An 18,293-nucleotide genomic window follows, 5' to 3' on the forward strand; every position below is an offset into this window, starting at 1 on the left:
CGTATGAACACATATCATATTTGATAAAAAATAACATTTTGTTCTAGATCACTTTATTACCTGCTATATATTTATTTCCAACAACATATTTTTTTTCTTCGGTTTGTTGCCAGGTATGATTCTGAATATTGTCAAAACAAATACTGATCATCTATCATAGACGAATTGCCTTTTATAAAAATATCGATAGATATCTAAATTGATTTAAAAACATTATTGTTGGCTGTACAATATTGATGCATTTTTGTAAAAAAAATATTTAAACTATTAGTGACTATGAATACAAATTACGCAACAGTGAATACAATTTCAGTGGTTCTTGATTGTCGGCTAAGCCGCTGTCGGAATGGAGGCACCTGTATTCAGGCATTAGATTTTGACCTTTGCTTGTGCAAACCGGGGTTCACTGGGGCCAACAGTTACTGTGAATATGGTACGATTTTTTTGTTGCCTATAACTCATGAATATATTTTTCATGTTTTCTGCTATAGTATTTTAAATTCACAGTTATTGAAAAAAAGGAAAAAAACATATTAAATTTCTACGGTATGTAACAGCAATGTCTAAGGCTAAGATACTTGACATGTTGTATTTTCTGGTAAAAAGCCCTTTGGGTCTCTATCGACCAAATCTCAGCCGGGGGTCAATTTATTCATATGGACTTATATAGGGTAGGAACATACATGCAATGCTTATTGTGCCGAGCGCTAGTCATTGTATTTAAGATATGTATCTTGTTAAGTGATATGTTTGATCTTGTTTTACAAGTTTTAGTGAGGAAAACGACGTATTTGTTTGGAACCTAAGTCAAATAATGTTTTAAAAGATGAATTGAATGTCAAATCGTTTATAACAATTACATGCTTGTCAGTAAAATGAAGTGGATCATACTTCATCTCAATGATCCCTTTACAAAAACTATCTATAATATCAATAACATTATCATCAATGTAAAATTGTCTTTGCTCTCCAGATTTACGTGTTTCCTAAATACAAATTTTTGTCTTCCTTATATTGAACTTTAGACCCAATTGTTTCGAATATTGATATACATAGTTAAAGTGATTCTGTAAAGTATTAGCATTATCGGTGAGAGTGGCTCTCCTTGTTTCAATAAAAAAATTCTGAAAATGTACAAGCATTTTCGACAAATGACGAAACCTGTTCATAAATTGTTTTTATATCATTTACCATTTTACTGCTTATTCCCTCTTTTAACAATTTAACAAATACTGCTGCTCTGTTAACTCTTTCGAAGTCTATAAAAACGCAATACAATTCAATTTGATCATGTAACACTTTTTGGATAATATAATGTAATAAAAATATACAATCGATTGTATATTTTTTAACTCTAAAACCAAACTGTTTCACAAAATATATTTTCTGTCTCGCACCATTTATTTATTCTGTTATTAAAACAAGTGAAAAATGTTTAGCCATCAATTCGGTTCATTGTATTCAAATTACAGTAACCTAAGATATTTACAATGCGATAATCTACAACGCTAGCTCCATTTTAGCAGTGATACGTAAAATCACCCTTTTTTAATCGGCCATTTACAATGAGTAAATCATGTTGCTTACATACAGAGAGTAATTTTATTCCAAACGGGTTACATATTTTATCAGCAGATTGTCTTACAGGTAACATAACATCATGCATTTCTAGCATGTCCACAAATCTCTGTAAATTTATATTTTATGTAAGTCTGGGGTTTCCCGTGTTAGACTGTTCAGGTCCCCGTACCAATACGTATCTCAGTGAGTTTCATTTCGACTAAAGTCGGCACTTATTTGACTAAGTAGATCACATAACAAAAATATCGAATTTTCATGTTAATAAACAGATGATTCTTCCGAAAAAAAAAATGCTTTACAGAAAAACGCATCACAGGCTAGATAACATAATTCACTTTTGATCTTAAACCAAAGTATACCTATATTATCGGATTTAACAAGGTCAATCTTTCCGCTAAAATGACTTCTGTAATAAACATTAATACACAATTAAACCTCCGCTAAAACATTAAGCCTTTTTATTAGTTTTACGCCTAGCACACAGAAAATTCAGGTATCCATCAATGCATACATTCGATCTGAAAGAAGTCAATGTTTCAGTCAAAAGAATACTGTCATAATTATCTGTTTATAAAAGTTAAAGAATCATTGTAATCTAATTAATCCTGGAAACCTTGGACATTCCACAAGACAAACATTAACTGTACCTCCGTTATATTCTACTCAGACATGCATATCTTCAGGTGAAATACTGGTTGATCGTTGACCTCGATCAAACGAAATAATTGCATCATTGCCCTCTTCCCGTGCTTTGATAAGCTCGGGAATTAAATCCTTCCTTTTTTCTTGCACTTTGTCTCGATACTTGCCACTAATCCGATAATCTGTATCTTTCAATAACATTGTGGCTTGTTGTTTTATCAAAGCTCTATCGGGGGGGGGGGGACTACAATGGGGCGTGTTTTATTTGACAGAAATTTCCCTTTTCTACGAGCACGATCAAATTTTATGTTTTTCATAGCATCTGACATTTCTAGATTGTTTTCACAAAAGTTGAGAATTTACAATGAACAGTTTTGATCTCGTCTGTTGTTAGGTAAGGAATGTTAAAGAACAAGAAATTGTCCGTCATCAATCGTACTTGCAAATATAGAATATCATCTCCTAACTAAGAGTTGCTTTGTTTCAAATTATTCAGGTCACCTTGCATGCTATTACATCTTTGTATTTCAACTGAGAGAATTTTGTCTATATATTTCTGTTTAGAAGCACACACGAGGATCAAATGACCTGCTTTTTTCAAGTTCCATTGTTGTTTTATTCGAATCAGACATTTTGGATTCCAGAGTATAGATTCTATGATTTATTGAAGAAATTTTAGGGTAAACAACAGATGAAAAAGTAAAATGTAAATGGGAAGTATGTGGCAAAGAACTATTGAAGCGATTTTAACACGTGACGTGTAGTTTATGCACGTGGGAATAACGAGAAGTAATGCACTGTTACTGTCAAGTGATCATAAAATAAGCTGGCGTATTGTTTTTTTCGATCTGATAAAATTATTGAAATTATCATGTTTCGAGGGAAAATAAGAATATTTGTAACTGAAATATGTGTGTAATGAAAACGTTTATGCTATGAAGTAAAATGCCAAAAGAAACAAAAAGTATCTTTTAAAAAAGATACTCGGCCGAAGTAAAACTGGGTCTACTTTAGGGCCCGTCTACACCTATCCAAGTCTTGAATGCAAGTATCATATTCTCTTGTATTGGATAGTGTAGACACCCTACTTGAATGAGTTTGAAAGAGAAATTATGTGACATCCAAGAAGATAATTCCTTGCAAGGAAGTAAGAACACGTTCTATTTTTCTAAAGTTTTTAGCTGTCAAGACACTGATAACACCGGTTTGACACAAAACATGTGCCCCGAAGGTGTGATAGTGTTGTTTTTTTCTTTATTATTTTCTGACTTTTTTTGGTTCATGATCTGCAAATTTTAGTTAAAGTATACAATATCTTTGTCAGAGGAACAGATCAATACACTGATACACAGATGAGCAAAAAAATTAATTAAAAAAAAATCAGTTGTTCAAGTAATCAAAGTGGATTTTAAATGATCTTGTTCATTTAGTGAATAACTTTCATCAAATAAAAAATTTGCATCAATTTATCAGCTCAAAAAATATTTTTCTCAAATTTTCCATCATTGCATCATTTTCCCGCCTTTTTATTTACATATTTTACAGAAACATGATAGTATTGCAAAGACAAAGGTATAAATCGTGGGTAATCTTAATTAGACATTTCAGTAAAAATTGTGCCAGATTAAATATTGAAAGGGCCATTTATTTAGCTTATCTAAATATGACATGTAAGAAACTTGAATAGGTGTAGATGCGGCCTTATTCAAGGAAAAAAGCATGTAGATATTGCAGTGTCGTTAGTGTCTATAGATTAGCTCCGCCTACGTAATTAAATTGTAAGTAGTAATTAAATATTCACACTCTGAGTCCTCTTTGATAGACAGACACTTTAGATTATGCATGCAATATAGCATGACCTTCGCTAATTCTTCTGTAAAAATACATGTGTATATAAGAATAGCCTTTAAGATAACATTTTTTCAATACAGTACAGGTAGAAGAGGTTTAAAATTAAAACATATAACACTTTAACGTCACCGAATCTTACAAAATAATGCTATAAAGTCACCGAGTTACAAAATGTCTTTGAAATTATAAATATCTAACAGGCATGTAAAGCGGGTACACGTAACTCTATACGTGATCTGATGTATCGGAAAAGAAAAAGGTAGAAAACGATTATATACTGTAGTTACCCAGATTAAGATTTCAGAAGTCGATGTTTATAGTGGTAAACAGGTTTATGAAACGGCTCAGAACAGGTAAAATTTAAGTTATTTTATCAAGGTTTCTTAAACACATTTATTCTTTTCTAATAAAGGAATTATAAGGTTCTTACATTCGAATGATTCCGTATCTCGAGTATATATGTTCGCTTGTAATGTATTGATCAATAAATTTGTAATCAATCTGTAATAACGACATATGTATGTGACCTCATAAAAAATCGAGCCAACACCATGCCTTATACCTTTTACACAAGGTCTATATTAGCGACGTCTGTCACAGATGGACTCGATTGTCATATGAATACTTTAATTTAGTACTTTTAAGTGTTATAAGTGTAAGAATAAATGGATGGAAAAATAGAGTATCCAAAACAATCAGTGTCGTCCTTTAAATGAATTGTAACACTTACCCCGCTAACATGTTTAATATCATTCTGTAATGGGTTTGTCCAACTTTTCATAAAGACAAAACCATTTCATGCGATCACATTGGCAAATTTTTGAATCGCTAGCAGGCTTGGGTTAGACAACTTACATAAAGTTTATGAAACATTTTAATATAAGTTTAACTAACAAGTGATCAATTGTCTTTACTTATTTATATCAACAATATCCATTATGACCAATGGACTTCTAACGATTATAAAAGATTATTGTTCTTCGGTAAGGTCAATGTCACAGTAAAGGAACAACTTTTAAGTTAATTCAGGTTATATCTAAATTTTATCTGTCTACTGGTTTCGTATAATTATACATTAAGATTTTTTCATTTACAATGTTAATGCTACCTTTCTTGAAATAAGAAATAATCTTGCGTTAGTAAAGTACATTAATCTATTAGCAAAATGAAAATGTACACAATCATTGTTAACGTCTAGCTTCTATCTAATTAGCTGTAATTTGAAACCAACTATTCTCTTTAAAATTTCTCTGTGTTTTGTTCTGTACTTTTTTATTTAAGTTTAAGTGGAGTTTTTTGAAGGCCTTATAGTTTGCATTGCTATAACATATTGCCTTTGTATATTATATTGTTTTATTTTTTTTAAAGGACATGGCTTTAGTTACGTGTACATTAAAGCTGTGATAAATATAATTATAAGCTCTATTTGAATGTCTTCCGATTTGCATTTTATTATTATTATTTTTTATTATTATTATTATTATTTTTGTTATTTTATTATATTATTATTATATTATTATTATTATTATTATTATTATATTATTATTATTATTATTATTATTATTATTTATTATTATTATTATTATTATTATTATTATTATTATTATTATTATTATTATTATTATTATTATTATTATCATTATTATTATTGTTCATTATATAATCATCATTTTTATTTACTTTAATATAAAATTATTATGATATTATGAAGTTTGTAACAATCAATTTAACTCCTATTTCATACAATACTACATATTACAGATATTAACGATTACAGTTGAAATAATAGTTTCATTTTACTCATTTTTTGTACAATCCTTGTTATACAAGGGTTGTCCAAAATTCAAAGGTTGACAAATTGGTCTTGTTTTCAAGCATTTAGACTTAGTTAGCTCATTTGGCCTAAGAAGGTCAAGAACTTTCTGCAATGTCAATTCTGATCCTTTATTTATACCCGGTTGTTTGAGATTTAATTCCAAGTACAACATGATCTAAAATTTGGCTACGCTTCTTTTGCAGCCAATTGAATGCACTACCGTGTAGGAAAACGGACGGCTTTAAAACATTTGTCCTATGAGCACAAGAGTAAACTATGACCATCTAGTCATTTAAATTTTTGAAATATAATCTTAAAATCAGTTACATATTCCTAAATTATCGCTGGTAGCAGATGGGTATGTTTGTCTATGTTCACCACACGTCCGTTACCAAGTATACAATATCAGTCCGTATAAACGCATAAGGAAATCAATTTGCTTTTAAGAACTCGTCTCAGCTTCCAGGAGCACCTCTCCAATTGCCCATTACCATCCTTGTTCGAAGTTTGTCATAACATTCCGAGAGATGACAATCGAAATTAACAGAAGACTTTCAATTTCCTATTTATGTGTCTTTGTAGACTGGAGATTCACTTTAAAATAGTTTGAGGTCCATAAATAGCTTGTATGAGTATATTTCATATTGTTTTTGGATTGCGACATATTATTAAAGTGTTTGAGTGTTTGTTTTGTTTTTGTTTGTTTCAGAAAAATGTCGGAGACATTGAAAGACCTAAGTAAATTAGAGTCACGATTTTTAGACTATCCGAACTTTTATGATAAACTAAATGAAACTCTAGATGATATTGGTGTTAACAATGACATGGTTCACAGGCGAAGACAAAATGCCCTTCTAGGTGAGAATATTGGAACAGTAATGGCAATGTTGAAAGGGTATGATAGGCCGGTGTATAATTTTGGTAGTCGCTCTGAAGGTACGACAACAATCAGTCTACAGTCAGACGCAGATAGTCTTCACCATGTACCAGGCATAAATGTGGTACAAAGTTTGCAAGAGTTTGAACCAGAAGATACTACAAATTACGCTATAAATCTCCTGATGATTCAAGGTGATGATATTGCTCCTGGTTACTGCCATCTTGAAGTGATTAACGAAGATCTCAGATTGTCATCCATCGACGTTACGGAAGTAAATGACCATTACGTCAGAGGGAAAGATGATCGTATATACTACAAGAATACTGTAATGGAAGATTTTATGTCTGGAAAAGGTGAAAGGCATGGGCCTGCCTGGGCCGTAGAGGGTCAAATGGGAATAACTGATCAAGACACTGTTGCTGGATTATACTGTAAATCTTGGCCATACCAAGCAAGAGACTGGCTCAATGAAAGTAATCAAGTAAAATGGCCATCAGACGCACTGAAAAGAAAATGCATGAAAGATGGTTGTTTTGTTGTTCCTACTGGAAGTAGTCCAGGAACAGAATTTGAATGGAGAATTTCAACTTCCTTAGCGGAACGACAGCTTATGTTTAGCCTCAATATAGTACAACTAAGATGCTATGTCCTAATGAAAATATTAGTAAAAACCTTTATAAAAGAAGGCACAATTTCAAGCTTCATGTGTAAAAATGTTCTGCTACAATGTATAGAGAGTTCGCTGCCTTACGAATGGAAAGAAGCCAATCTATCACAATGCCTAGATAAATGTTTGAAGAGATTGAGAAGGTGCGTAGATGAAGAAAACTGTCCTCATTTCATGATACCAACAAATAATTTGATGGCTGGCAAATTTTCGGAGAAGGTAAAGTCTAATATACTTGAAAAGTTGGGATTCGTCATAAGCTACACTCGTATTGTACTAGTAAAAGCAATAAAACTAGATGATCTAAGTATAAGGTTAAGGAACAAACTCGTCTCATCCACTGATTCTAACTGTATGACACCACTCCAGATAAGGAGTTCTATTAAAGCAGAACGCTTATTGGACACCGCTGTAATTTTGCGTGGATACCAAATAATACATCTCACACATACGTGTAAGTATTACAAAAATACAGAATTACAACAGGATTTTCAAAGACGGTCTCTCAGAACTCTTGACCAACTAACAAACCAAGAAGATGAAAATAAAAGAGAAGTTAGCACACTTGTGTCACCGTTTCTGTCATCATTATTGGGGTCTTTGCAAGCTGCTCGCGTTGAAAAGGACTCTGATATTTCAAAACTGCTTGAGGCAGAGGACTTGCTCATTAAAGGATGTGATTCGGATGTTTCTTCGGGCAGGCTCAAACTTGCCTCATATTTTTATTGTTCAGGAAAAATAGGAAGAACTGAATCTATACTGAATGAAACTGACGGCAAGTACGATAGAACTTTAGTTATACCAATTTGTAGATGTTATCAAGGGCCGATGGATACTGGAAGTATGAACAACATCAAGTTTCAAGAAGAGAGAAATCTGGTTATGAAGAATATAGTAGCATATTGTGTTATATTTCTCCCAGCTGAGATTAAATGGATACCCAAAGAATTGCAATATGAATTGTATCGGCTGACTGGTGACAAAGCGGGAAAGAGTGATAAGGTAACCTGGATGGATTGGGCTGTCGTTGATTCCCTCCCTTACCTTCATTTTCTACAGTACAAAGTAAACAAACATTTTCACGATGAATACGGTCTGCAGAGGGCGTTGTTAAACATGGAACAGTCAATTGGGAGAACACGGAACCTTTGTCATCGAGAGACAGCATTGAACCTGCTTGGTCAGTGTATGGAACAGAATAATCAACCAATAAAAGCTCTGGAATGCTACTCAAAGTCATTGAGATTGCAACCAAGAAACAATGCAGCGAAAGTGCTCATTTGTATTTGCCTCGCAAGACTGTTTCAGAATAAAAAAGATGAAGTCACAAAAACAATATATCAGAGACAACGGAAAATGGAGCAGAACTAATAGATTTGAAGACTGGCGCATCACAATATTTCTACATGTACACATAATTATCAAAACGATGTCGATTGAACAATTAATAAGAAACTGGTAAAATATGATTCAAATAATGGTTTTGTTGTTAATACACATATATAATATACTGTTTGGCTGTTCTACAGTAAAATATCTGTACGGTATGGTACATGTTTATGGAGAATGGCATAAAAAGAAACAAATTTATTCTTCACTGCATCGACCCTGCGTTATTGTTTAAGGTAATGATGCATTTATTCAAGGCGGTAAGGATGTTGTCAAACTTGTACTATTTGATCTACAAAACTGATCAACTGAATGAACCAAATACCGAACAAAGGTATTGTTTTTCTAGAAACGTTGTGTCTAATCCGCGCCTAAAATGACAGACGAAATAACTCTAATTTTACCCCGATGTAAATGCACTGCAAAATCTATTCATATTGCTTATTCATATTCATGGTTAATGTCCTCGGAAGACCCTAGAGTCTTGAATGTCTTTTCGAAATACTTACTCGAAATTTATAATAAAAGAAATCTTAAGTTAGGTAGTACTAGAAGTAATAAAACTTTGTCAGACCATTGAATGTATGTTATTGAATTTGAATATCGAATGAGTAATAAGTGTTTTTTGTTTGTTTGTTTTTTGGGTTTTTTTTGTTGTTTTTTTTTGTGTTTTTTTTTCTGTGTTTTTGTTTCTTTCTTTTTTGTTGTTGTTTTTTTTTCTTTTTTGTTGTTGTTGTTTTTTAATACTGTTTTTGCGACGGACGCGCTCAGAGCTATGTCATCTACACATGGGATTTCGTCGGCTACAATCGCGCAATGTGTCCTCAACCGAATAACAGCCCACCAAATAGTACATGAATTTGATCCTATGAAACTCCCATACTTCGTCGGGATATCTTAAAAACTTCCATATTAAGCCTTTTCAATTTCAAATTAAGTTATCCAAGATAAAATATAAACGTATTTGATAAAAACGGTGTAGCCCCGTAGTATTATTGCGCAATTATGCAAATAACTGCTGAAACGATTTACCGCTGTCGAAAAAGTAGGACAGCAAACTATGCTATAATTAAGGAGTAAGCTCAATAATTCATAGAAATTATAAGCAGGAAATAAATATTTCCCAATTAAACAAACATTTTTATTAACAGATCAAAATGTTTCGTGACTTTAGAATAACTTGCGCATTAATAAAAGAAACACTCTTTTCGTGACTCATACTGCGGGTTAAGCTGAATATCCAGCAGTTATGTAATCAGTCCTACGCATAAACCCTTCCAGCCTGCTGAATCTCAGTAAAGGCCTCAACAGACGGTAGGGTTTTGAAGTACAACACCAATTAAAACTAAGATGTACTGACAAATCTTAATGTGTGAAGGCTACTATTTCTTGATTTCGGAAACCTTATGTCTAGATGTAAGGGATAGGACATGTTCTATTTTGAAAATCTTGTCGTACCGATTTTTTCAGACCTCCCACAATGACAAGTAACAGATAACCAAATTATCTCCTGATAATGGGTGTAATGAATGAAATTCCAGAACAATTAGGGCTAAAATGTAAACATAGTAGTAAGATGGGGTAAAAATGATGTTGAAAAACTCTTCAGGAGAACAATATCCCTTTGAACATATAAATTTCCATAAAATAATGTTATTTTTTACTCTACCTCTTCATTTCATCATAAGGGATTGACTTAAAGCTTCAAATATGTGTTCCTTACCGACAACTACATCATATGTGACAATGTTGTTCACTTTAGCACCAATATTTTTCCAGAATATTTCCCCATGAACTCATTTTTTTCCTAACAAAATGTTACTTTTTACTTACTTCTTTATTTCCTAAGGTATCTACTTCTAACTTAAAATATATGTTCCTTATACATGTGTGACAATATTCATAACTCTAGCATGGATATTTCCAGAATTATTTCCCCTTTGAACTTAGATGAAGGGTGGCATATTAAAATCGAACCATCCGTCAGTCCGTCCCGCTTCATACATATAGACAGTGGTGGTCGTGTCCGTTCTGAAACTTCAGAATGCATGAAAGGATTTTAATTTTTCTTTCATATATGAAATAACCATAGATGTATGGTGTGTCACGAACAAAACTCGGGTTCCTACGACTAAGGTCAAGGTCACTGTGGGGGTTCAAACTTTCAATTGTCAATTTTGATGTTAATATACATATAGGCAGAAATGGTCGTGTATGCTCTGAAATTAATATGCATGAAAGGATTATATTTTTTTATTTCACATATGAAATCATCATAAATGTATGATGTGTTGCCCTTAAGACATATAAATGGTTGTTGTTGTGTCCGCTCTGTAACTTCCATATACATGAAAGTTTCATTTTTTTTTTAAATATAAAGTCACCATAGATGGACAATGTGTTGTGAACAAGACTCAGGTTTCTTTGTCTAACTTAAAGGTCACTGCTGGGGTTCGAACTTTGTTATAGGTGGTTTATAACTAGAATCATTTAGGGGCATTTGTCACGTTCTGTGACAGCTCTTCTTTATATATATTATTTTTATATATTTATATTTTTTGCTCTTACTTCTTTATTTATGAAAGAATTTACTTCTTACTTTAAACAATAACATGACAAGCTACATAACTCTCGCATCAATATTTTCAGAATCATCATCCTTTTATACTCAGAATTTTAGAAATAAAAAACTTATAAATTTTTTTGTTTCTAAAATTAATTATTACACCACCCCAATGCTGTACCGAGTCCCTGACTGTGATTGTGAGTTGTAAGTGATTAAAATCCTTTTTAATGTAATCCAGTCTTTTTAGTCTTTAACTTATTTAAAATTGAATGTATTTATGAAAATTTTAGTTTTCCTTTTATCTGAAATGTTCTCTATATCATCCAGCTAATAATAAAATTATACATTCTTGAAACATGATAGGATCATAAAACATTCTAGGGTGCTGCTATCAGTGATACTGTGACAAGCCGTGTAATTATAATTAAATGCTCATCACTGGCCAGAGATAGGAAATTTTTGGGGAAAACTGGAAATTTTGGGTTTATGCGTAGGACTGTAATAGAAAGAGCACCGAAACACGAGGCTGGCTTATTTGTACGAGGGGGCGTAGCCCCCAAGTATAATCAGATTTCCGAGTGTTTTGGTGTTCTCTTTCTTTTGTATCATAGTCAAACATGACAGCACGTTCCCTGTTGTCATAATATGAAACCCCAGAAACAATTAACCAATGAAAGAGCATTTGAATATGATAGTTCTGCCCCTTTCTCTTTCTCTGTCGTCACAATATGTAAACCCCGGACAAAGTGAACCAATCAACGGGCATTATCTGGAGTGCGGGTAACTGATACCTGCACTCCAGTTACCGCACTGTGCATGTATATGTATACGATTTAACTCTGACACTTTTCCCGAAACTATGATACAATAATAAATTAGACTAAAGTACAATGGTTAGTATTTTATATAAATATCTATTTTTGAAAATGCATGTATCAAGGAAGTTTTTCAACTTTTTACCACCATGTAGTCTTTCATGGTAATCTTTATTGAAGGAAGTTACAATATCAGTTCTACTTCCGATTCTTGTGTTTTGTTTACATAGTTTTCTAGGTCACGATATGAGTTAACCTGCTATGAGATTATAATAGCCTTCGACCAGAAGAAAACACTATTCTTAAAATAAATTCTGCATCATCTGTGCTGACATTCGGACGAGTACACATTATACATGAAATAAACCAGCGGATACTTACTTTGTTTACATGCAATACTTTAAGAAATTCTATACAATTGTAAGAAGCAAACAAGTTGAAAATGGAATTTAGTGTGAAATTGAAAGGGACAACTAAACACTGTAGTGTTAAGACGTAAATGAAAAAAAAATCTAAAAATATACACCATACATTGCTGATGATTTTAACCAAAAATATTTTTAATGAGACAAATCCAAGAGAAATAAAAATACAAATGACTTATATTTTATTGTCTATATGCCCACTATGATATAACACGAAGCAATTCTAATTAACATTTTCATATGTATTATGTATTATGATTGAAGTTTATTTGCATGGTTTTATTTTAGAAATATTTCGTTGACAGTTTTTTTTCTATTTACATATCATTTCTTGGAATAAATCGATAAGGGCACTGATTTACAAGTTTGACAAGAGTTTTTAGGCATAAATTTCATTCTGTATTTAAAAAATTGGACTTGTTCTGCTTGAAAGTAGAAAATCTGAATTATATCAGATTGGGACACATAAAATATATTGCTCTACAAATCTCGAACTTGTATGGAACTAATTTTCTCTGTTATATCATTTGTGTTGTTTTGTTTTTATTCTAAAAAAAAAACCTTAATGTCTCTCCGGTTGCATGTCCGTCGCATTCAGTGCTGCAGCACTTTGTTTATTTATTTACTTCTTATTTTGACATTATTGTGCATGTGTTACTTGTTTTTCCAATAATACGAATTATGCTTTAGTGACTTTATTTTCTTCATTTCTACCATACAATACGAAATTTGTTGGTTGATATATTTTGTTACATGCCATATGTTTTATGCTTGCGATTATATATGTCATATAGTATGACTCTTGATGCATATTATGAATTAATGTGCTTATCCTTTGTTTGAATTAATGTGTATATATATTTACAAATAATTACTTTATTAGGTTTAAAATATTTTACTGACTTTTAACAATAACTTTTTATGTCGAGTCAAATATTTTGACTGAATTGTTTGTTTGTCGATGATACTTTTCATTTAAATTTCCTCTTTAAGTTTATTTTTGGCAATGTAATATTAGATTAGAATGTATGTGCATAATTAATATTTTTCCTTATCATCAATACTTACACTGATATTGTGTGAAGAAATATTAAACCATATCATATGTAATCAATAAAGATATAGATCTATCACTGTTTTGTTATGTATACTCACATAATGCTTTATATGCATGTCGAGTTATTAATGTTGAATACAATTTTGACAACTAGTGTAGCAATAATCGCTTGTTGTTAGTTTAAGATAAAATGCACGCAGTTATAATTATTTTCTCCAGTTCTTGTCTTAATACGAGTATTAGTTTCTTCAGAAAACTGGTAGATTTCAAAATATCTCAAGCAATGCGCAGACCTCTTGTATGGGGAAAGTGGATAGTTTATTCAATAACATTTGAAAATTTAAACTGAAAAAGACAAATTATTAAGAAAGTTGAGTGTGCTTTTATTTAAGCTTTTTATAATTCTTATCTTACAGTCACTATGACAAACTAAAAGAAGACTAAGGTTACCTTCTTCATGACAGAGCGTTCTTGATAAGTGAGTGACAGCATATATTTCGTTTTTAGTTCTGATTTGAAGTTGATTTCATTCTACACGTAACATCCATTTTTAATGTTTGCGGTTTTAATCTGGATTGATGTTAAAATGAACATAAGAGACAATAGCATTATTTATAATGTTTTCATGACCAAACACTCCATTTCAACGATAAAGTCGCTAAATTGGAAACGCCGCAACAACTACAATTCAAGCAAGAATTCATCAAATTTCTGGAAGGTTGATAACCGCCATACATGCCATATGAACACATCTGCGGTTTCAAACTTCAAAACTTTACCTGATCATGTTAAATGTGAAATATTTCTTAAGCCGATGCTAGGTATTTCGATTACCACTACCGTCTATCAACAGGCTCAATGAAGCCGAGCCTGCAACATTTTCTTTTGTTGCAATTAAGGTTGTTATGTTATATAAAAATGCTTTAGACTATATGGAAAATACTTTCTAAATACCTCCTTTTATTTACATGAAAATGTACATGTAATTGTGGTAATATCTTTACAAATAATGTATTTTTGAACTTAAATTATTGATAAATCTTTTTTGGGGGCATTATATTTATGATATAAAACCATAAAAAATTGAGTTTTTTTCTTAATTCTTGATTTTGATTTAAAGTTGACGATAAAATGAAAGCGGTAAAGGTAGGCGGTTTGCTAGCCTCGATAAACGAATACCTGACCTAGAAATTGAGATGATCTCACTTAAGAAGCACAATGGTTTACAGCAAGATAAATCCGTCAAAATTGTAGCTTCACGATAATTGGCTCAAATCTACGGATTCGCCGTTAGATGACGCAAACGATTTGATCTCTACTCTAGGCACGGACATATCGAATTCCGTTAAAATCACAGATGCAAGCAGACGTACCGACAGACATACTGGGAAACCAAAAAATTTTTTTGAGAATGCTGACCAGAAAATTGATGTTTTACGTGCAAAGAAAAAGCTAAAATCTGTTGCTGCCTATACAAAGATGTAAACATCTTTGGTAGAAAACCGCATACCGAACGTATACTGGAACTTAATGCTAAAACATTATTGTCTCAAATTCCAAACGGGAATTAGTTTAGAGTAACTGGCAATGGTCGAATAGTGAAAAAAGATTCCCTGCATCAAAATAGTAGCGGTCGTTCAGATAATTGCGGCAGTTAATCCAACGCCCGGTTGACTGAACAATCCATATCGATATCACAGTTAAATGTAGCTGGCTGGACGGAATCAAATTACGTTTTGAGATCTTATTTAATTGCTTACACTTAATCAGATGTCATTTGTATTAATGAAACCTATTAAAAAAATAATTAAACCTTAATTGTTTAAGGTTATCGATTTTATGCACACAACAGAAAATCAATTCACGTAAATGCACCAAAAGGTTCAGGGGGGTGTAGTAATAAATTATCTGATCAATGAATTTTAGTTGACGTCATTGATAAAGGATTTCATTTACGTCAAAGACTACTGAACACTCATTTGTAATATATCCGTAAATCTTTCACCAGAAAACTCGCCATGGGGAAGTAATGCTACGAACTTTTTTGCACATTTACTTGGTCAAGTTTACCTTTTATCAGAGAGTGACGCAATATTTGTTTGCGGTGACGTCAGTGCAAGAATCGTGGAACTTTCAGATATAATTTCGAATGTGGATGGAATTCCTGGAAGATCGATTATCGACAAAACTGTTAATCAACATGGAAATACCTTTATAGAATTTCTTCTTGATTCAAAAATGTGTGTATTAAATGGCCGTTTTTGTAAAACAAAGATAATTCTACGTCAGTATCAAGTCAAGGTTTTGTTTGTTTGTTTGTTTGTTTCATTTTACGCCTTTTCCAACAGTATTTCAGTCATATAGGCTGGTAGTTTCCTAACCATCGTTCCTGGAGAGTTACACCAGTACTAGACTACTTCCCTCCGCGCTAAACTACCAAAGCATCTCCCGTGAATCAAGTCAAGGTAAATCAGTTGTTGATTATATATGCGTTCCACATGACTGTTTGAAAGCGTGTGAGAATTTTGAAGTTATTTCAGTAGAATCGATAGTAGACAGATTTAAGTTGCACTCGCTGATAGGGTCACGCAGTAAACTTCCCGATCGTATTTGTTTTGCAAACCCGAGTGTACAGTTTAGGCATCCTGAGCATGCGTAGTATTGTAGCACTAGCTGTTCAAAACTATCAGCATGAACAGCGTTCTTGGTTACAAAATGGACGCCGCACTTCTTTTTTGCAGTATTTTTAAGAATAATCTGATAGTCCAGTCATTCTAGCTCAAAATACAGCCAAACCCCAAACAAATTGCAACAGAAAATATTTTGAGTGTTTTGGAACCCCAGATCTATATTGTATAACATAAGTCTTTCAAAAATCTTTCACGTTGCTTTCCGCCATTTTCTTACGTCACGTTCTTGCTCACTCCTCCTCAAATGGAGAGTAGCTTCTTGACACGCGAGAGTTACGTTCCCGATGTTAGTTTTGCCCTAGTGTTGCAACTCGACACTCGGGTTTGCAAAACAAATACGACCAAATGTTACGTTTTACTTACAATTACAAAACCGTTTTAAAACGAACAGTTTGTGGTCGCAGTTCAATACCAAAAGTTTTAAATTGAAAAGAATTCCTGAAGTTTTTTAACATCACAGTTGGCGAAAACAGCTTTCATTGGTCTAATAAGAAATATTGAGTTATGCAGAGAAAATCAAGAAAATATAGATAACATTTATGATCAATTTTGTAAAACGTTAATAAAAGAGATGAATGCTCACATTCCGTCATTTGACTGTTCTAAGAAAACACGGAAACTGTATAAAACATTTAAGCCTTACTGGAATGATAATATAGAGGCCCTCTGGCAACGTGTACGTCAGTCTGAGAGAGAATACGTAACATTTCACGGTGATCGTCGAACCAGATTATGCCTCCAAAATGAGTATATAAATTGTAGAAAAACTTTTGATAAACAGGTGCGTCATGCTGAAAGGAGTCATAAGAAGTCTCTCTCGATTGATATTGAGTGCACGTGCACAAACAATCCTAGGGAATTCTGGGATCATAGAAAAAATCTCGGTCCAAAAAATAAAAGTTCTATACCTATGAAGGTCTATAAGTCAGATGGGAATGTGACTAAAGACTGTAATTTTGTTTTCAATAAATGGTCAAGTGAATTTGAAAGTCTTTATAACTGTAACGAAGCCGATGAAAATTTCGACAAGGAATTCTACGAGCAGATTTTAAACGAGAAGTGTTTCTTAGAAGATCGTATGTTACACCCCCTTTTTGAAGAAAATCAGCTGTTGAATTTCCCAATACGACGATCTCAAATAGAAAAAATCGTTAAAAGTGCGGAAAATGGGAAAAGTGCGGGGTACGATAAATTACCGTATGAAGTTTTAAAGTTTCCCATCATAATCGATGTTTTGTTTTCGTTGTTTAGATTATGCTTTGAAAAAGGAATCACCCCATAGACTTGTACATATGGGTGATGATAGACTCACAAAGAAAGTGTTTTTGTATGATTATACTACTATTGGAAATACATGGTGTTCAGACGTTAAGCATATTCTACAACAAGTAAATATGTCACATTTGTATGAAAACAAACTTGCGGTTGATTTAAACAATATTGAAGACTCTTTACTTTTAATATACAAATTGAATTGGTCTAACAATGTTACAAATGTGGCAAAACTGAGAACATATGACATTCAAACAAGACTATGAAACAGAAAAATATCTCGTGTCTTCCTTAACTAAAGCAAGTTTATATAAATCATAGAAAGCACGAGTGCATAATAATATTGTGTTTGAATTGGTTCTAAACGCTTAAACAGCGCTGGCTTGTATAGAACATACAAAATGTTCAAAAACTATTCCCTCTTTCTTAGTGCAGTAAAATATATTTCCCTACACATTACGTCGGATAAAAGTAACTTAAAAGAAAGTTTCATTAAACCAAGTCTGCGTTTTCTGTAGACGGGTCTCTTCTTTTTACATTTTCTATTAGTTTTATTGTTGTTTTTAATGTGTTTTTTTTTCTGTATTTTTTATTTTATTTTATTTTATTTTATTTTATTTTTTTTCGGGGGGGGGGGGGGGG

The 18,293-nt window shown here is 32.4% G+C and overlaps 1 protein-coding gene across 1 annotated transcript; it reads left to right on the forward strand.

Moving 5' to 3' along the window:
* The first annotated feature begins 4,363 nt into the window (after window positions 1–4,363).
* Window positions 4,364–9,450, forward strand: LOC132760429 (uncharacterized). The gene is made up of 2 exons (XM_060752408.1): window positions 4,364–4,427; window positions 6,600–9,450. The coding sequence occupies exon 2, from the start codon at window positions 6,604–6,606 to the stop codon at window positions 8,806–8,808; it is 2,205 nt and encodes a 734-aa protein (XP_060608391.1). The 5' UTR covers window positions 4,364–4,427; window positions 6,600–6,603; the 3' UTR covers window positions 8,809–9,450.
* Window positions 9,451–18,293: the final 8,843 nt, after the last annotated feature.

Source organism: Ruditapes philippinarum, unplaced genomic scaffold (genome assembly GCF_026571515.1).
Source record: "Ruditapes philippinarum isolate M1 unplaced genomic scaffold, ASM2657151v2 ctg797_1_1_1_1, whole genome shotgun sequence".
In the NCBI taxonomy this organism is placed as follows: Eukaryota; Metazoa; Mollusca; class Bivalvia; order Venerida; family Veneridae; genus Ruditapes; species Ruditapes philippinarum.

Coding starts and splice junctions, on each gene's coding strand:
- LOC132760429 (XM_060752408.1), top strand. CDS start 6,604: ATGTCGGAGACATTGAAAGACCTAAGTAAATTAGAGTCACGATTTTTA.